General features: G+C 33.4%; 1 protein-coding gene across 3 annotated transcripts in view; it reads left to right on the top strand.

Annotated features, from left to right (window-relative positions):
• Window positions 1-22,500, top strand: part of LOC135225787 (uncharacterized) — a 374,753-nt gene that overhangs the window by 255,105 nt on the left and 97,148 nt on the right. For all 3 annotated transcript variants that reach the window (XM_064265266.1, XM_064265265.1, XM_064265267.1), the window contains 3 exons: window positions 16,882-17,119; window positions 17,357-18,481; window positions 18,745-19,883. In XM_064265266.1, the coding sequence (XP_064121336.1) occupies window positions 16,882-17,119; window positions 17,357-18,481; window positions 18,745-19,883 (2,502 nt within the window). The remainder of the gene's footprint in view (window positions 1-16,881; window positions 17,120-17,356; window positions 18,482-18,744; window positions 19,884-22,500) is intronic.

Here is a 22,500-nt window from a genome sequence, read left to right as displayed (position 1 = left end):
AGAACATGGAAGAAAATATTGAAATTTTAATATTAAGATGGATGCCAGAATAAGAATGTACATATTTTAAATTATTTGTGTGTATTAATACAATTAGGAAAAGGATGACATTGTTATTTTCAGTTTCAACACTGAATTTTGCGGATGGTACGGGGACTAGGATTTCCAACCCGAAAGCATCTAACATACGCACCCATTCTAAATTATGTAAAATAGTAATTAAAAATGAAAATTTTAGCGTTATTGGCCATAGTAACAACCAAAGTGATTTATTTATACTTGAAACACGTAAGATTAAACTGCTTGATCATCAATTAAACACACAGTCTAGCTCTACCCAATTGTTTTTGTCTTAATGTTTCCATTTTTAGTTCTCCCTCTCCTTCCCCCTGCTTTGTTGCTATTTCTAGTTCTGTTCTGTTCTTTGTACCACCAGGCTAGTTCGTTTTTACTAATATTTTTATATTATTTCAGTTAATCTTTTGTTAGTCTTTTGTAAGTTTTGTATACATTTTAGAGTTTTACCTTTCCTTTCGCACTGTGCAATCTAGTAGTTTCTTATTTGTCTATTCATCATATATTTTGATATTTTACCTGTCATTTGAATTTTAACTGATACTTATTTTATATTATGATACACACACACACACACACACACACATATATATATATATATATATATATATATATATATATATATATATAATATATATATATATATATATATATATATATAGTATATGCCTTTTTACTGTTTTACTTTTGTTAGAAATCCCAGAAGTAAATATGATTTACGAAAACATCAGGATAAGTTTTTTGTTTAAAAGTAATCGTCATTGTATTCCTGGGTCTGATCCTCTATATTTTTATAGTTGTATATATGTATATATGCCATATTAATATCATTATATATTATAGATAGTATAATATATATAATATAATATTATTCTATATATATGTCTATAATTATAATAACATAGAAATGTCCAGACCAGGAATACAATGAATATAATTGGGATTTTGCGTAAGGCAGAGAATGTAAGTCACTTAACAATGTGATGAATTAGCAATATAAATGAACACTTCTAGTTACAAGTCAAAAATATTTGTTCACTTCATTTCTTCTCTGAACAAGATGCAAAGGGGGATTTGAGTTATATATATGAGAGCAGACAGTAATTAAAGAAGTAAAAGAATGGACCATCGAGCAAATTTCAAATCCAAACGTACCTCATGTTTTGATAATCGTAGTCTTGAGTGGCCGAGCGCGTAGTAATGAGCATTAAAAGTAAGGTTTTCTTAGGATTTTTGACGATTTTCGGGCTTACAACAATTATCGTCTTACAACACGTCTCAAGAACAGAACCGCCGTCGTAAGCCAAGGACTGCCTGTACATATTTATATATCTATATATATATATATATATATATATATATATATATATATATATACACATATATATATATATATATATATAATGTGTATATAGATATATATATATATTAATATATATATATATATATATATGTATATATATATATATATATATATATATATATATATAATATATATATATATATATATATATGAGGTTTTAGTCTTCCTTTTTCACGAAGATAGATATATATGGTTGTAGTTCTGTGGACTACAACTATATATATATATATATATATATATATATATATATATATATATATATATATATATATATGATGTTTTAGTCTTCCTTTTTCACGAAGATAGATATATATGGTTGTAGTCCCGTGGTGGACTACAACTATATAGTATATATATATATAATATATATGATGGATATTATATATATAATATATATATATACTATATATATATATATAGTATACTTATATACCATATATTCACTAGGGTTATAGATATATGTGTAGTTCCCCTGTGGTCTACACTATATATATATATATATAATATATATATATATATATATATATATATATGATCGTATATATATTATATATATATATATACATATATATATGTATATATATAATATATATATATATATATATATATATATATATATATTACTCCTAGGGTTATATATTATATATTGCCAATATGTTCGCTGTGACCTATTGGAATGTGGAGAAGTAACGACCCGAGAAAAAGCTGATCAATGGTTTCTGTGGGTGGCGTGATATGAAAACTGCATAGAAAGACAAGTCAATGTACGACAGTTCATAGGTCTTTCCAAAGTGCCTTTGTGAAATTGGTTGTAGCCAGTAATGTGAGGCATTGTCGAACTGTGCGTTCGTATGTGCGTGTGCGCCTCTTCTATTCTTAATGTACCGTACACAAGTCTATGGGTGATTTTGGCATAGAGGCGTCTTTGAGAGAAAGGCAAGATGCCGTGGAAGCGCAGCGAAAGTCTCTTTATAATATAGTGCTTAAAATATTCCGGCTGGTTGCGTGAGTCCTATAATATTTTAGCCAAAGAGTGGCTTGTTACCTATTTAACATTTTATGGGAATATTCAATCTTTGACTTTGTTGTTAAACTTATGTGTGTACTTACGAGTGGTTTCTTATGTCTTTGAAACAGACGGTTCTGGCAAGGAACTATAGGGGGCCCGAGGGAGCCCCGATGGGGAAATAGACAGTAGTGTGACCATTACTATTAGACATTTACTGTTGTTTAGTTGGGGTTTTTTAACTGAAGTAAGTTAGTCAGTAATACTTGATTGATTCGTTATCTTTTCATTGTTAATAAATGTATTTTTTATAATGCAACTATCTCATTTTGATTACCTGTTAGAGTGGAGAGAAAGAAGTAGAAAGAGAGAGAGAGAGAGAGTGGTCGCTTGGCGAGAGAGAGAGAAAGAAAAGTCGCGAGCCGCTAGTTGCTTAGAGAGAGAGAGATTTGTTTGTTGTTTGCCTGACGCTCGAGTTACACGTTTACCAAATGAATAATGAGGATCATATCCTCATTACATATATAATATACATATATATATATATATATATATATATATATATATATATATATATATATATATATGTATATATATATTTATATGCTTAAAAAATCACAGTAGATGCACGTGACTTCATAAATAAGCGAATACCACGGGAAATGATAGTCAGGAATCCAAGCGCTTTCGTCTTTATTCAGACATCGTCAAGGGGCTACTAAAGTACAATTGGAGAGGAAGGCCTCAGGTACAAACAAGATCAGGAATACCAGATGGTTAATTATCAAAAGGGTAAAAATTAAAAGGGATAATCCAGGATTATCGGATATCACACGGTCACAAACTTAAACATATTCTGACCCTAACCGAAATTACAAAGTATCTTTACAGTCCAAAACATGTAAAAACTGAATATATTAATTTTGTTGCTTATATTTATCTACAACTTTTTTCATTATGAAGGCATCAAGTTTAAATAAAACCAAGACTTAAATTTAGAACATTTCTATTATTTGACTTGATAAAACAAGATTCAATGATATTCCTTTTAACTGTGTCATTACATGGGACTAAGGCTCTTGCTTGACTCCAGTTAATAGGATGGTCTAAATCTCTCATATGTACAAATAATGCATTCGATATTTGCCCAGTTCTCACAGAATATTGATGTTGCTTAAGACGCTGTGAAAGAGATTTCCCGGTCTGTCCGTAATAGATTTTATCACACTTTTTGCAAGGAATTTCATATATGCAGCCTGGAAGATCTTTAGGAGAATTTTTGATTACTAAATCATTGCACACATAATTGAATTTAACACTTGTGAATTAATTTGCATTTACTTAGAATTCTTTTCAAGTTTCATTGTTGTTTAGCAATTGTGAATTAATTTCCAAATTTTAATTATTGCCTAACACTTTTGAATTTCGGTTGAATTAATTTTCTTGAATTTTGTGATAAATTAATTTTGATTTAATTTTACTTTAATTCAGGAACTAATTAAACTTTGCTTTGTTTTCAAGTAACAGTAAATTTCCCTGATATTGTGAATTTCACTTATAAATTTTTAGTTTGATTATAAATTTTTGTATTTAAAATTTTTATAAGGTAGAAACATAGAGTGGTAAGTGAGCTATTTTCCTTCAATTTACTTGAAGTGAGTCAGAACCAGGGAAGTACTTAGACTTCTGAAATCAGGGAAATACTTAGACTTTTACAATTGTTGATGGAGTGATGTCCTGTAATTAATTTAATTGCATATAAGATTACCTCACACCTGATTGGATGAACTTAGTCTGATTTTCTGCAGTACTGGTAAGTCGTTTAAGGGATCATTGTTGTCTGTAGAGTATTCAGTCGTTTATTACCTGTGATGAAGATTCAGGTGTCTGGCTGTTGTGAGGTAACAATTAATGTTTAGTAAGTGTAGTAACCAGCTATATATATATATAACTATATATATATATATATATATATATATATATATAGAATATATATATATATATATATATATATATATATATATATATATATATATATATATATATACTATATATATATATATATATATATATATATATATATATATATATATAGCTGGTTACTACACTTACTAAACATTAATTGTTACCTCACAACAGCCAGACACCTGAATCTTCATCACAGGTAATAAACGACTGAATACTCTACAGACAACAATGATCTTATATGCAATTAAATTAATTACAGGACATCACTCCATCAACAATTGTAAAAGTCTAAGTATTTCCCTGATTTCAGAAGTCTAAGTACTTCCCTGGTTCTGACTCACTTCAAGTAAATTGAAGGAAAATAGCTCACTTACCACTCTATGTTTCTACCTTATAAAATTTTAAATACAAAAATTTATAATCAAACTAAAAATTTATAAGTGAAATTCACATATCAGGGAAATTTACTGTTACTTGAAAACAAAGCAAAGTTTAATTAGTTCCTGAATTAAAGTAAAATTAAATCAAAATTAATTTATCACAAAATTCAAGAAAATTAATTCAACCGAAATTCAAAAGTGTTAGGCAATAATTAAAATTTGGAAATTAATTCACAATTGCTAAACAACAATGAAACTTGAAAAGAATTCTAAGTAAATGCAAATTAATTCACAAGTGTTAAATTCAATTATGTGTGCAATGATTAATTATTGAAAATAACTAATTTCATCAAATTGCGAATGCAAATGAAAACAGAAAAATGTGGAAAATACCAAAATTGTAAAAAGCACTAATCAAACAATATAAAAAAAATAAAAATACACAGTTCAATAAGAAAATGGATAAATGAACAAAAAATCATTTCAATAAGAAAATGGATCAATGTACAAAAATTCACTTCAAAAAGAAAATGGATAAATACACAAAAAATCACTTCAATAAGTAAATGGATAAATGCACAAAAAAATCACTTCAAATGAAACAAACACAAAGCACAAAAATTTGCAATGTGTAAAAATTTAAACTTGTTTCATGAAACCACTGTTACTATTTCACCAATTCACAATAGTTCAAAAAAGAAAAGGCGCTGTTACACACTTGTACATTGTTTGTTCAGATTCCACAAAAAGCACTTAATAATACTAAATAAGTCTAAGAAATATCAAATCTGAAGCTTATATGAGCGACCAACAATTACGTACACTAATGTGAGCGACCAACAATTACGTACACTAAAGTCTTTACGTTAATTTGAAATCAAAAGTGGCGTGCGAGAGAGAGAGAGAGAGAGAGAGAGAGAGAGAGAGAGAGAGAGAGAGAGAGAGAGACCTCCAAACGCCAGGAATTCAAAGTCTGTAATGAATCTCTTTCTTTTTGCACGGAAGCTGGACAGTGGATTTCGCCCAAAACGTTTTGGGCATGCGAAAGATGATGCAATCTTCCTAGAAACTTCTAATAGGACGTAACCATACAAAAAAATCGTGAAATCTTCGCATGGTTTCGACAAAGACATACACATTATGAAACCAGTATTGTACATTGTATACTCAACAAAGACACGTACTCGTCGAAACAGAAGTCCTTATCAGACGCGGTGACAGGTTTCCAAACAACACGAAGATCTCGAGTTCCTCTAATCTGAGGTGTTGACAGGTTGTGGAAACAATTTCTATCTTGGAACGGACAAAGTTAATCTCTCTCTCTTTCTTCATATTCTATGTTATACTAACTTTTAAATTATGTTATGTGAAATCTGAACATACATTTTAGACATCCTATAACTCTAAGCTAAATAAGGAATCTGAGAATGTTGCAAAACTCTTTACTAACATTTCATACAGTCAAGGAGAAGATATATGCATTAAGAGAAGATATATGTGTTATAAAAGTAACAGCATGTAATATATATATATATATATATATATAATATATATATATATATATATATGAGGTTGTAATCATGATTATGATGACAACGTGACTTTTAATATTTTGTTAAGGTTTTAACATTTTCACACATGCACTATATATACTACATACATATATATATATATATATATATATATATATATATATATATAGATATACATAGTATATGTATATATATATATAGATATATATATATATATATATATATACAGATATATATATATATATATATATATATATATATATATATATATATATATATATACATATAAATATATATATATATATATATAATATATATATATACATGTATGTATATATATATATATATATATATATATATATATATATATATAAATATATATAATATATATAATATATATATATATATTAGAATACCAGGTGTGAAAATGTTAAAACCTTAACAAATTATTAAAAGTCACGTTGTCATCATAATCGTGATTAAGATTTTGTGATTATTATTAGTATTATTATCATAACTTTTATTCTTGTCTATACTATAGTACCATCATTATTACTACAACTATTATTATAATTGTTATCATTATTGTTATTTTTGTTATTATTATAATTGCTAATAATGAGGATAATATAATGATAATGATGATAATATAGTATAGATAAGAAAAAAAGCTATTAATATTACCACTACTACTACTGCTACTATGATCATCATCATTATCATTTATATTTTCATTATTTTTATTGCCTAAACATATTTACAAATATATTACCAAATCAATCTACTAAGACATTATGATGGGGCCAGATGGGGCCCCAATCACAGTGGGCCCTGGCGCATTGCACCTCCTGCACCCACAGTAGTTCTGCCACTGACTTCCACAATGATTTTACAAGAGTATCACAGTTTCACAGACTAACTCACGTGGATCTCTGAAGGAGACAGGATGATAAAGTATGGGAATGAGAGAAACAGTTGATACAAGGAATGAGTACAAGGATTAGTAGGTGAAGGGCTGACAAACAAACTTTCAATTCAGTTACCTTGGCCGAGGATGAGACATGTGAAGTTATAACCAGGGCGTCAGTTGAAGGACTTTAGTCTTTTACAGTTCTTCGCCAGAGAAACAAAGAAAGAGCGCTTCTTATTTGACAGTGCCCAGGTTTTTCAGGTATGACAGCTTCAATAGGGACATTGGGCCCAGCTTCGAGACAGAGTCTGACTTCTGGATGGGGCAGCAGTAGGGGAAGCTAACCATTGCTCCTCACTAAGACACACGCCTGAGTCCGACTACCTCAGCTCACCGATATAGATCGGTGAGCTGAGGTTGTCGAACTCAGGCGTGACACCACTTTGATAGGGTGTAATGCCGTGAGAATAGCCTTGGGTGGAATGCAATTCGATGGGCTCTCTCAAAATGGTGAAGATCTCCTTGGGTCCTTTCATGTCTGCCTCTAATCCTTTCAGGTACCTAGAAAGGTCATTGAATGCCAGCAGAAAAGGGTATGGAAAAAAAGGTTACAATGGTGTGGTAAATTGGATCGAGAGATTTGGGTCAGTAGGCAGGAATGCATATGCAGGTTAATGATACTATGACAAACAAGTTGAGGGTGAAAGGTCAAGTCAGAAGAACCACACATGAGAGGGTGGGAAATCTAATTAACTATTGGGCTAATCCCTTAAGTGCCCTGTTTCTCAAAATCTAAGGTCGCTATAGGTTTCAGTCCGGTATCTGAATGTGACAAGTGTATGACAGGCAATAAGTACCTTTTATGAGGACATTAATGACATTGACATGTTTTGTCTACAAGATATCGTTAAGAAACAATGGAACAAAAACTTATAAAAAAAATATCACACGGTTCTCAAAAACATCACAACAATAAGGTTATGCTTTTACTTTACTCTTTACATGAAGCTGTTATTTTAATTCAAAAAAGAGTGAACGGCTAAGTTAGCCCAATATTTTTTACTAGCTAGATTGGTCCGTGTAACCCAGAGTATAGTTTATGAAAAGAAAATAGAAAAATCAAGCAACAATTGAATACAGTACCACGACCTGAATTATGAGGAATGCAAATCTGACAAAACAAACAACATCCTTAAAAATTGATATCAAAATGAATTAGTTCGCATTTTCTCGAGCCTGGAATCTTTCTGATCATTAGACTCATTTGATCTTTCTCCTGAAACACTCAAAGCTGCCTCGGTTTTTCGTCCAATCCTTGTTCTTTTCTTAGGTGGCATTTGTATGTTGGACTTCAACTGCTGCTGCAAAGGAAAAACAATAAATTTTGAAAAATGTAGGAGTAGACTTAACCGTAGACATACACACACGCATACTCACATATGCAAATCAGGACTAAAATAAATGTCATTACTGGCTTCCCTACTGTGGTAAAACTTTTCTTTCTTCGATTGATGAAGTGAAATGTATTTTTAACTTACATACACGCTCTGATTTTCGAAAATCCACATTTGAGCACAAAACTAAAAGAAAAAAAACTGGACACGTGATTCAATGAATTCAATGGAAGAATTAGCACGGATAAGAACGCCCCTGATTTTGATGTATATAGAGGTCCTTATGAGCTCGAAACTGAAGAAAACTGACACTTGATTGATTGTGATGAATTCAATGAAAATTCCCCTGATTTTCTGATGTATAAGGTGAAGCCAAAAATATCTCTGTTAATTAGCGCAGGAACATTACTCAGCTAATAACCTCACAGAACGGGGGAACTCAATGTTAACAAAATTCATGCTGCTAGGGCAAGTGTTCCCAATTATCATGATAAGACTGAAATCTGCCGCAAAACCAATCATACATACATACATACACACATCGCCAAATATATATATATTATTATATATATATATATATATACTATATATAGTATATTGTATATATATATAAAACATATATTTATATCTACACATATATATTGCGTGTGTGTGTGTGTCTATAATTAAATATAACAATTTACCAATCATTACTAAAAAGCATGTTCATCTGCAGCTTCATATAAGCGACTCGCTAGTGTTTTTAACTATTGTGGATGATAAATTCGTAAAGTAACTAAATCTACGGCCATAACAGCCCCATTTCACGGTCAGAACCAGCTTTGTTGCAGGGAATCCCTTCTCACCCCCACCCCTTCGGAGGGCGGGGGGCGTGGGGGGGAGGTGGGATGAAACCCCATTATAACGTAGGTCTCGACCTTCCTGGGGTGGAAACCCATCTCCGTTCCGAATCTCAGTCCCGTCAGACCGACGTCCCGGGCGCCTATACCAATCATACATACATACATACACACATTGCCAAATATATAATACATTAGCACACAGTAACACTTTTTATTGGTTATAGCTATGGATACAGGGCTGTTTATCTAAAAGGGCTGCTAATGATAAGTACCGCTGGTCATCCCTAACAACTCTTCTGTCAATATGGACTTGTACTTGAAACCAACTTTAACTGAAACAGTCAGCAGTCCACACATAATTAAGACAAAAATACCAAATAGAACACAGTCAATTCTGGATGTAGTGTTGTCTGTAAATTATTGATATCCTATCAATTTTAGGAAGTTAGTCGTGTTTATGATGATTTAGTGAATGCATTTTTTTTTACTAATTCTTCCTCGGCTTCTTCATTCAGTTTTGGAGCTTTAAATAGACTGTTGCAGGACTTTTCAGAGATGGGTTGGTTCTGGGTGTCACTCATCTTAGTTGCTTGTAAATCGGAGTTGATGCCAATGGGGCACTGCATTTGGAAAGACCTGAAATGAGAAGAAATTTCTCATTTAACCTGATTTTTTTTTCAGGAGAAAGTGTTTTAAAATATTTGAACAAATATTCAGATATCTCATCGTTAGTATGTAAGTAATTACTGCTAAGTTAAGTTCCATGTAGTTTCTCTGGAAATAATGTAGTTGAGGACTGATGGTTTCTATGTACCATCCGGCAGTTCTTGAACTTTCAAGGTAGGCCCGCCAAACAGTGATTCTCTGGAGTGATGCCTGATACACTGCTTTTTCTTGTAAAGTCGTTTGCTTCTTCATTTCTATAGAATGGAGTTTTGTGTGTGTGCCTCTGCTGTAGTGAAAGGAAGTGACAGCTATCATGAACCATTTTTGATCTCATCATCATATTTTGTCGCACCAGTACTAGTGATCCATTGCTTGGCTGCTTCATTGGTGTTCAAGAGGTCTTGATCTGTGCTGATAGGTCAAAGTTCACATTCATGAAGGATGTGTTGCATTGTTTGTACTGGATAGCCACACTAGCACTCACCCACTGGCACTCACTTGTGGGTGAGAATCGCCATTTATAGGTGTTGCTTCCAGTCTTACCCATTTCGGTCCTTGCTCTATTAATGTTAAACCAGTCTTTTCTTGAGAGGGTTGTTCCACTTGGAAGTGGAAGTTGTTCATTTGGGATCTGGATGGCGGCATTTGGTGGGTAGTGGTCCCATTCTCTCCACTTTTCGAGCCTATGTTGGGCTGACTGTTCAGGATCCAAACAATGGACGGTCGTTAAGCTCTTCCTGGACTTCAGTCTTCTTCCTGAGGCCCCATGACCAAAGAGGGGGTGTCTCGTATCATTTTCATGACGATGCTTTTGTGTTCCCGCATAGATGTCTCTATGGATGTGTGGTGGTGAAATACCTGCCAATCTGTATGGTGCGGGAAATGGCGTATGTTTCAAGGTGCCAGTTATTATTCTACACGAGTTAAGCCCAGGATCCATTTTACGAGCGTGGCTTGATCTTGCCCATGCTGCCGAGCAATATTCGGCAGTAGAGTAAAATAGTGCGAGAGCTGTTGCTCTCAGTGTGTTCGGAGTTACAAGTGAGCAAGTTTGCCAATTAGATAGTTTCTCGTGGTAACTTTCGACTTGAGTTTTTGGTTCTAAAATAAATCTGCTCAAGTTAAGACCAGAACTGGAGTGACTAGGAAGCCCAGAGACAAATTAAAGAGGGAGCAAGATTAACCATAACCATCAAAGTACCTAAAAACTAGTTTATTATCACTAAGTTATGTACATATTTACAGGAGAGTTCAGGATTTACCTAAAATATAACCAAATACATAAAAAATACAGCAGCAGTCAACAAAATTAACACATCAAATAATCACCATGATAACCAGAGATATACATCGCTCAGCATAATTACAATATGAAAATCACCAGAGCCATACACTTACTCATCACATTGGGAAAAATAACATCAATAATAACAAATTCAATCAACCAGGCAGCATAAACAAAAACTACATGATCAATAATAATCAAATATGCTGTAGCATTTATGCTGCTCCATTTCAACCCATATAAACCGCAACTATAAAACCTGACATCTCCCTGAAAAGTAAAAATTTATAAAAAAAAAAATTCACAAGAAACTTTTTCACTAAAAACTAGTTTATTATCACTAAGTTATGTACATATTTACAGGCGAGTTCAGAGTTTACCTAAAATATAATAACCAAACACATGAATCATACAGCAGCAGTCCACAAAATTAACAAGTCAAATAATTACCATGATAACCAGAGCTATACATTGCTTAGCCTAATTACAATATCAAAATCACCAGACCCATACACTTGCCACATTGGCAAATAATAACATCAATAATAATTAATACAATCACCCAGGCTGCATAAACAAAAACCACATGATCAATAATAATCAAATATGCTGTAGCATTCACACTCATAATTTCAGTAATTTCAAACGGTGATAACATACCAACATCAGCCGTTAAAAGGACAAAACAACAAAATGCATTAAGTTGAAACCGCCATAGTGCTGTCATGTGAGGAACTCCACCCATGGTTATGGTTTAGTCATCATACATCCTTCAGCCATATATTTCAACAAGTAGCGAATACCTGTTACTCCAATACTGCTAATGCTGCCATGACCTTGATCTGCTGCTGTGCTAAACCGAACTGCCGGCAATGAACGAACACAAAGGGACAGACGCCACCTCGCCTCACCAAAAACAAAAACAGAAGGGCAGGTAAAACAATAGAACAAGCTAAACAAGGCTGTTCCGTTTCAACCCTTATAAACAATTGTAAACCTGACATGGCCTGTATGTTAGTTATGAGTTAATATACTTCTTTGGTTTTGCTTTAGTTATAGACAGAAGGCATGGGTGTGAATCGTTGCATTGTCTCGCTTATGGTGAGAGGCTTCAAAGGCTTTTGCATTAGTTATTAACTGCTTGTCTTGTCGAAAAGTCTCCCATTTTCTTTAAACGAGGCCGAAAAAACAGCTGTTGAATCAAGGGGTAAATATCAATAAGGTACTGCTTGAGTTATTTGTTGCAATTGGTGAGGGTGCAAGTGGCTTTGCTTGCAGCGGAGGAAGCAAAATTAGTTTTAAGTGCTAAGGTTCACAATGCACTAGTTCTACTTATGTTTTAGGCCAGGGTTTCCCAACCTTTTCTTCGCTCGACCCCATGGAGCATTTTCAACTGTTTAGTGTGACCCCAAGTCAAAATAAATTATACACACACACACACACACACACACACAATATAATATATATATATATATATATATATATATATATATATATATATATATCCCATGAAGTTATATTTATTTCTACACTTACAGCATTACTGAGAATATTGGTCATATGGTGTTATTTAAGTAAAAGAGAAACAAAAAACATTTAAGTTTTACTTACAAAAAGGACACCTAATCATAAATGAAATTCTCAGATTTGACAATTACAAAATAGTGATACTATTTTAACACTTCATAAGTTCTTAACGTGCCACTCCTCAGATTTGGCAGTTGCAATATGGTGATACTATTTTAACACTACATAACATGCTGCTCAGTTATAACTGTAGCATTACAAGCGCATACTGTACCTCCTGGCGTCTGATATCATGAGTAGCTAACTTTTAGGACTGGTCAGCATTTGATCAATTTTTGCTCTCATTATTTATAGTAACTGTTACTATAGAAATCATGGAATTTACCATGATACATTGTACCCACTGCTTGGAGGTTTTGTACACCTATTTCCATGGCATGTTTACGACCCCACATAATGGGCATTCCGACCCCACTTGGAGTCTCGACCCCTGATTTGGGAACCCCTGTTTTAGACTTTAAAGGGTACATTTTTCTTTGTTGCTGCAGAAAAATCTTGCTTACCAGCCCTCCTGAAGGTTACAAAGAATTCACTCATAGGTTAGGGGTGTGTAATTCTTTGTGTAGGATCTTGACTCGCTTATTATGTTTTTTAGTTAGCAATACCTCTTATTCGTTCTATGTTTTTAAGTACAAAAACTATGTTCCTCTAGTCACACTGAGAATATATCCTCTTGTTTTCATTAGAGTTCATGCAATGAGTCTAATAACATTATATATTTATTTCTTTTGAGTGCCATAAAGACATGTCAGTAATGGCACTGCATTCCTCAACCTATGAGCTAATAATCTTAAGATGGAAAGTTTTAATGACCTGGTTTTTAATCATGTATTTTCTCTGTTTTTGCTCTGAGTATTTGAATATCTTAGTTCTGTAAAAGATTTTTTTTTCTTTTTTTTGTGAAAGATACTTCTTGACGTTTATCCCTTTGCATGTTAGTTCTCTACCCATTCAATGGCTCCCTCCATGAACATTCAGTATTTGCATATATTAATAGGTATTGTTGTAGTTTTGTCAGTACTAATTTTGCAAGATTCAGCACATTTATTTTCAGCCTGTCTTAAGAATCTCAACTTAGCTTTGAGTATATTCTTTGGTCTTTGCCTAATTGGTGGTGTCTTATTGTTATTTGGGGGCATTAGTGAATTCAATTGTTTTCCTGAATCCTGAAGTACTACACTGTTTTTCTGCCGTTAATGATACCTAGGACATTAGCAATGTACACTTGCATGCCTACACCTCCCTGTAAGAACAGACGATAATTCAGTGGCCGTGTTGTCCAAAACCACCTGTTAACGATATAATCTTTCACCCGCCTCTTCGGAGGAGCTGTAGTTTGGGTATAGGCTGTATGTATGTTTAACAGATTCCACAATCGAAGACTCACATGCGCTACGTAGGTAACCTTTCATAGCTGATACTCATATTTTCATCATACTGTCTGTTCCTTGGGGCGTGTCTGTGTTATTTTTAGTGGTTAATTTGAGTTCCCTCAGTGTAGAAGGGGTATCACCTTTGTTTGGCGCGCGTTGCAAGCACGGACGTTAGAAAATTAAGCATACGAGAAAATTTAGCATACATTATTAAATGTTTGTATTTAACATTGTCCTTATTCAATTCATTAACATATTAGAGACCTTGACGATAAATGAAAGTAGGTCTGAAGTTTTTATAAACAAATGAAAATGATAATGTAGTAAATTCATAGATGATTATAATCGAATAGCTTTTACTGTATAGAAGTATTTACATGCTCAATAAAGTTGTATGTTCAAGTATAATTTATTATAAGAACTGGTCCTGAAAAGCATTGGTTTACAATATATTTTTGTAATCATTAAAGATAAAAGCATAAACATATAAATAGCAGCCATACAAGTCGACATACTGTGGTTCAATCTGCGAATGTGCTTCATTACCACATACTAAATATTTTTTCATACGATAAAAGAATCATACCGTCAAAGACAGTATATATGCTCTTCTTTATATAATGCATTTTCGTTTCGTCTGCCCCACACTGACAGAGCATGTAGAAGCCACAAGAGTAAATGGCTGGAGTAATTTACTTTTAGGACGAAAATCACAGAATGAACTTTGAAAATCGTATAGTAATGTTTAAAACAAATAATTTTTTAACTTCATAGTTGTGGAAGGGACATAAACAAACTCGATACAATGGTTAAAAATACAAAGCTTTTAGCAGCTTTGACAGGACCGATATGAATTTTGCCCCATTAAAAATCGACGTTTTCGAGGAGCAAAGTTGAAAGCTGTTTCGGTGGCTGACTAGCATCATTTACAGTGCGAATTTAGGATATGTAAACGAAAATGGACGCCTTTTAAGAAAATATGTAATGACAGCACATGGAAACAGACTTAAGATTCAACTTCATTTATAGATCTGGAAGAGAGGGACAGTAGCACATGAAATCTCAAAACTATTGTTTGCTATGAAGGATTACATATTGTAATGCTAATATGGTTAAAAAAACCGCGCAAAATCATTCGGTGTAAGAGTCACAAGGAGTTACAAGGATTAGGATGTCTCAAAGACTTGCTAGTCCATCCGAGCTCACTTACCTCTAGGAGCAGGTTTTACTGTGCATTCAGTGTCCTAATGATTCTGTCTAGCTTTCTTTTAAAATCTTCCACACTGTTGTTGTTTACAACTTCTGGTGGCAGGTTATTCTTGTAAAGAAGTTCCCACAGTGGGATGTGTTGTATCTCTTCAGTTCTAGTTTCCATCCGTTATTTCTTGTCTGGTTTTCGTTTAACGTAAACAGGTTACTGTCTACTTTTGTTATTCCTTTCAGTTTCCTTGTTTCTGTATTTGAACTGCCTCTGTATGTATCCCACTAGTTTCTGTGCCTTCTTTTCAGCTTTTATGCACTGTTTTGTGGATTTTAAGTCCTTGGTAATAATGACTCCAAGGTCCTCCTCTTGTTCTACACTATTCATTTCATTCCGAAGCAGCATGTAGCTGGCATGAGGGTTGTTTGTTCCCATTTGTAGACTTCACACTTACCCACGTTAAAAGGCATTTGCCATTTTTTTTACCACTCTCCTATTTTCATTAGATCATTTCTTAAATTCTCCACTGCATCTGGGTCTGCTGCATTTACACCTAGTTTGGTTTCATCTGCAAATTTGGCTATCTTGGTAGTTAAACCTACATCAATGTCATTAATGTAAATCAAAAGTAAGAAAGGGCCAAGGATAGAACCCTGAGGAAGAAGAACTATCAAATATTTTTTCACAGAGTGCAATCATCATCAACCTTTTTTTTTTCTTTTTTCTTTTCAATCAACAGAGTCTGACTTCACTTTTGACCCCATCTTTATTCGGAGTGTATACCTTGTATTATTCACAGATGTCTTTCTATCTCTGGTTCTCAGCGCTCAATAACAAAAATATATTACCATATGTTAAAAAATATTTGGGAAAATCTCGATGAGCTATATCCCTGGGTTGAAATCTTTCCACTTCAGATTAATCCACGTCCTTCTTTTAATGTAAATTTCCTTTCCGTCGTTTTAACTATAAGAGATCTTTATATCTTTCTTGGAAGGAAAGCAAGACGAGCAAAGGATCTGTGTTCTAGAAATTTCTTTACAACTTTTTTTTACTAAGTTCATTAAGCTATTGATCGGAATTTAACTTTCTCAACTTTCGCTTCAAAGTTTTCTTTTACATCAGCAGTTTTCTCTCTCTCTCTCTCTCTCTCTCTCTCTCTCTCTCTCTCTCTCTCTCTCTCTTTAACACACACACACTCACACAGACACACAATTCCCGTCAACCACAGTGAGCTTCAGTTACTAAAATGTGATCCAGTAAATAAAAGAAAACCAATCTTATGTTTTCACATTCCAGAGTGTAACCGGGTGTACTACGGAACAGTTGGCAAAACCTATGAACTTTTTGTACATTGGCCGACACAGAATAAGAGACCGCCAATCTGCAACTTGACTTTGGTAGCTGCTGGGGGCCCCAATGGAGACCTTGTGCAGCTTGCCTTCCATAAATTTAGCATTGGAAAGTTCAACTCTCATACTGAAAATGGGTGTCCGCACGGACACATGCAAGTTATTGAGAATCAACGTATGTACAGGTAATTATGAAAAAGAAATGTCACTTAATATGTTTTGATTAACAGTAATTGGATAATTGGTAAATTCATTTATAAAATAAAAGTATGAAAAAACATTCTTTAAGGTCACTGCCACATTCTTTGCAGTCGTCAGTATGAATCAATTATTTTTTTCTGGTTTTGAGAGGTTATATTGTATAAAAAATCTTTGGCCTAAATCATGACAATTAATTAAATGAAAACTGCAAAACATTTCAGGCCAGGATTTTGGTGTGGTGACGGTGTTGGCATCGTGATGTACTATTCAGAGACGCCTTCAGTCTCTGTTATCGTTACTCGTTTACCAGTAGATGATGATCTTACAGCACTAGATGCTGTCAAAGAATTTTATCTAAAAATGACGTATAAATTCTTACGCCGAGAGTCGGCAGTTGTGAGGTATGGAATACTGAAGGCTCCCAAGTATCTTGGCCTCCGTGATCAAACTACAGTATGCAATGCTCTTTTCTCTAACTGCGACCAGCGACCGTGTTTTGTACAATCTCCAAATTTCCCAGGGATGTATCCTCGGAACACCACATGTTATTATCACTTAAAGCAAAGTAGATCGCCTGAAGGGAAGAAGGCTTTGATTTCACTTAGTCAAGAAGATGGACGATTGGTTCATGTGAAGAGTCTTGCTCAAGCCCATGATACAGCTGTGAGGAGTCTCAAACTTTATGAAGACTGTTATTACGTTGGTGATTATGTTCGTGTTTATGATGGAAATTCCACAAGGTCTCCTGTCTTAGTTACATTCTGTCGAGGTGACATTGTACCAGAAATAGTATCTTCTGGACCAGATATTCTCATTGAATTTACAACATCTCCTTTTGATTCTCCAAACCATGAAGTTCCATGGACTCACGTTGCTGGCTTTGAGCTAAAGGCTGAGACACGCTTTGTCCCGAAGATCGAAATTGGTGAGAATTGCCATGTACAGATTCAGAGCAGTTCTAACCAGACAGGATGGGTAGAAGGTGCTAATCATAGTGTTCCTCCAAACACCACTTGTACATGGGAATTCATTGGTAATCCAGGTCAAGTAGTATGGTTGACCTTTGTTCAATATCTACGTCAAACACAACTAACAAAGCATCAAACCAAGTCTTGTTCAACGAAGCTTACTATTATTGATGGCAAATACAATGATGGTAGCATTGTTGCTGAACACTGTCATGATACTGAGCCACATACATGTGACAGGGCAAGGCGCCTTTTGCAGGAATCACACGTGCGCCCCTGTGACACCAAAGAATCATATGTATCAACAGGTCAACATATGGCTGTAACTCAACACTTTGGGGATGGCAGTGTTGTCACTAAAGTATCATTTTTACTCAGGTAATTAATAAGTATGTAGATTTCATGAAAATATAACCAGCAAGGCTGTTTAGGACCAAATGCTATCATTCTGTATATCATTTAATTTTTCTGACGAGAGATTTTTCTCCAATTTTGAATATAATAATCATAATCACCTAAACTGTAGTAGTTATATTGCTAAAAACTTTTATATATCTTGAGAATAGTAAATGTTATTCACCAATGATCAATCATGTTCCCAGTTGTTTAAGATAATTCTTTTGTCCCTTTTTCTCTCATAGATATGAATTTGTAGACCGCCAACAAACAGGAGATTGGACTGGGGATCCATGCTACAGAGAGATTCGCAGTGGGGCGGAAACTGAAGGTAATATTACATTTACTGCTCCAAGAGATGTATTTCTTTATGGTCGTGGAGGGCGAACATCAATAACTTGTTCCTGGCGTTTTCTTGGAGCTGCAGACCAGACTATTAGACTAACAATCAACAACATCAAAACAGGCTCTTCTTCTTGCAGAACGCAATCCAATCATCAAACAAAAGCTTGGCAGTGTTTGCCATCAGGAAACTCACATATGGAGGTGTCTGTATCTGAATGGCCGTGGTCTGGTGTAGAGTTGCCATTAGCATGTGTTTGTTCAACAGATGTAATACCATTTACTAGAAAATCACATGGCCCAGATCTCACCCTCAACTTTACAATTAAAGGTATGTTACCTTATGAAGATTATAGAGACTATTCTTTCAATGTGACTTTTGAATTTGTGAAAGCCCAGCTATGCAAGGGATCAACCAGGATCTTGACTGGTGCTGCTGGGGAAATTGTGGCAACTTCACCATCTCCACCAAATCTGTTGAGTTGTGAAGGATTTCCGTGGTTGCTAAAAACACCTCCTAATCATGCTCTTTATCTAACGTTGCCAGGTGCTAGTCTTGACAATGGTACATGTCAGACAGACACTCGATTGTTCTTCCATGTACCAGGCAAAGCTGAACCTGTGTTGGGGGTATGTCCTGCACCAGATAAAACATCCGCAATCAAGTTCTTCTGGCCACCCCCAAATACAAATACAGGAACTATACATGCACCACAAGAGGACAGAGCAAATATAAGTGGTGGGGAAGAGGGAGATAATGATGGGGATGATCCTGAAAGTGAAAAACTTGATTTCCAGGATAATGAAGGCGAATCTTCTCTTGTGCTTGTTTGGAAACCCAGGAGCTCCTCTGACCTTCGACTGCGCTGGCTTACTACATGGAAACCCATTGAATTGGATGATTTCTTTTCACCTACAGCAGGAGGCATAGGGGGATGGCGTGAAGAGATTCATGATGTTCCATGCAAAGAACTGTGTCCTGAATTAGGAGCGTGTATACCATCAGAACTTTGGTGTGATGGACGTCAACATTGCCCTGAAGGTAAGTTGATAAGCATGAGATTCTCAGGACCCATTACATAAAAATTATGTTGAATTTAAGGATTAATTTTTTAGATTCTATAAATCTAAAAGTTAAAACTATGAATCCATTCTTGTATGTCCATGTTTTTTATACATAGTGTGCAGGCATGTATGTTTAATTATCTATGTATCTATGTTTTTTATGCCATCAAATGATGCACTGTTTATATTCTTCAAACATCACAATTAATATAATATCCTTTCTTTTGAAAAGATATCATATTGAAATCATGAATCTGATAAATGTCAAGAAATCTTCTATTCATTTCATTGACGCACGTGATTGTACAATTACACTCAGTCATACATCTGGCAACAGAGGTTTCGTGCAATCTAGGTCTAGCATGAAGTCTTAGATCACAAAGTAAATTGCTTAGTTTCTTGTTGTAATACAAACTCTTGAAAATGTATGTTATATAACTTTTATTTCGAGCAATTTTAATGAAAAATGATCTAAATTTAATTAATTGTAATTCATATAAATATCACAGCGCAAATATAATAAAGAAATAAAGATATACTTCATCTCTTAGCTTGCCTGTTTAATTTTAAGCTTTCTTCTCCAACTCCTTTCTTGTTGATATGAGTAGCTTAGGATACTCAGCGCTACTACATCCTAGTAAGGATGCATTACAGTGCAACTGTGCCTCTATTATGTCCGCTGGATCATCACAGTTTTACTACTTATCTACATTACGTCAAATAGTGTTGCCAAGTGGTTAATGTCAACTTCATTCTAACATATCGGACGTGGGTGTATATTGCTGTGAGCATCATTGTTTCTATATTTGTTTCTTCCTTTGGATCTTAGGCTTTGTATTGATAAGCTTATCCTATAACTGTGAATAAATTAGTAAGTTAAGAGGTTGCTATAGCTATTCGATATATATATATATATATATATTATATATATATATATATATTATATATATTATATAATATATATGAATAATTATACACTTCACTGTGATTCATATAAATTCGAGCTACAAATGTCCTTTAATATCTAATTTGCTCTACCTTGGAATTGATATATTTTCATATATGTACCGAAGGGGAATTTTTAGTTCGATCCCATGAGGGGACGAAATTATCATCAACTAAAATTCCCCTTCGGTACATATATGAAAACATCAATTTCGAGGTAGAGCGAATTAGATATTAAAGGACATTAGTAGCTCGAATGATATAGTATATATATATCTATATATATATATATATATACATATATCTATATATATATCTTATATATAGATATATATCTATATATATATATCTATATCGATATATATAGATATATAGATATATATATATATATTATATATATATGATATATATACTATAATATATATATATATATATATCTATATATATAAGATATAGATATTATATATATAGATAATAAGAAAATACTATATAATATATATATATATATAGTATACTATATCTATATAGATGTATCTCTGTATCTTAATATATATATATATATAGATAATATATATATATAGATATATCACTATAATATATATATATATATATCTATATATATATATATAGATATAGATATATATATATTTATATATATCTAGATATCTATATCGATATATATAGATATCTCAATAGAATAGATATATATATAGATATTCCTATATATATATATATATAAATATATATATATAGACTGAACTGATTACATCCACAAAGTGCCATCTACACAAAAGCTTTAACATCAGTTTTGATGAACTGGCAGAAGAAATGACAGGTAAACCTTAAAGTGAATACCCAGACTAAGGTTACTGAATTCTGTGATAATGAATGAGGAGAGAGAGAGAGAGAGAGAGAGAGAGAGAGAGAGAGAGAGAGAGAGTTTATAGGATGTCATTCAGTTGTCCCAGGCAATGCTGGGTTGGTCAGCTAATATATATATATATATATATATATATATATATATATATAAATATATATATATATATATATATCTATATATATATATATATATATATATATATATATATATATATATATATATCCTATATATTAGCTGACCAACCTAGCATTGCCTGGGACAACCTATAAACTCTCTCTCTCTCTCTCTCTCTCTCTCTCTCTCTCTCTCTCTCTCTCTCTCTTCTCTCATTCATAACCACAGAATTCAGTAACCTTAGTCTGGGTATTCACTTTCAGGCTTACCTGTCATTTCTTCTGCCAGTTCATGAAAACAGATGTTAAAGCTTTTGTGTAATGACACTTTGTGGATGTAGTCAGTCTACTTACCAGAACATTGAACTGATGGAATTACCTAAAGTTTTCCTGACTAACTGACAGGTAATTGCATTTTGGATAGGTAAGCAACAATTTTGTGACAGTTTATTGCTGGATTTCACCTGAGGAGGATTTCAGCCACTTTGATCAGAATATGAATAAATTATGTATAGGTCTAATTCATTTATTTTCAGCACAATTTGTAGGCTGTTATGAGTCCAAATCATATGAGAAAATGTAAAGCAATATTTGATATAGGCCTAGGCAAATGTCCTGACTTTTTATGATAGGCGTTGCTATAGGCGTTGCTATAA

This window comes from Macrobrachium nipponense, chromosome 13 (assembly GCF_015104395.2).
Source record: "Macrobrachium nipponense isolate FS-2020 chromosome 13, ASM1510439v2, whole genome shotgun sequence".
NCBI classification, from domain to species: Eukaryota; Metazoa; Arthropoda; class Malacostraca; order Decapoda; family Palaemonidae; genus Macrobrachium; species Macrobrachium nipponense.
This window is presented reverse-complemented; position numbering and strand designations above follow the sequence as displayed.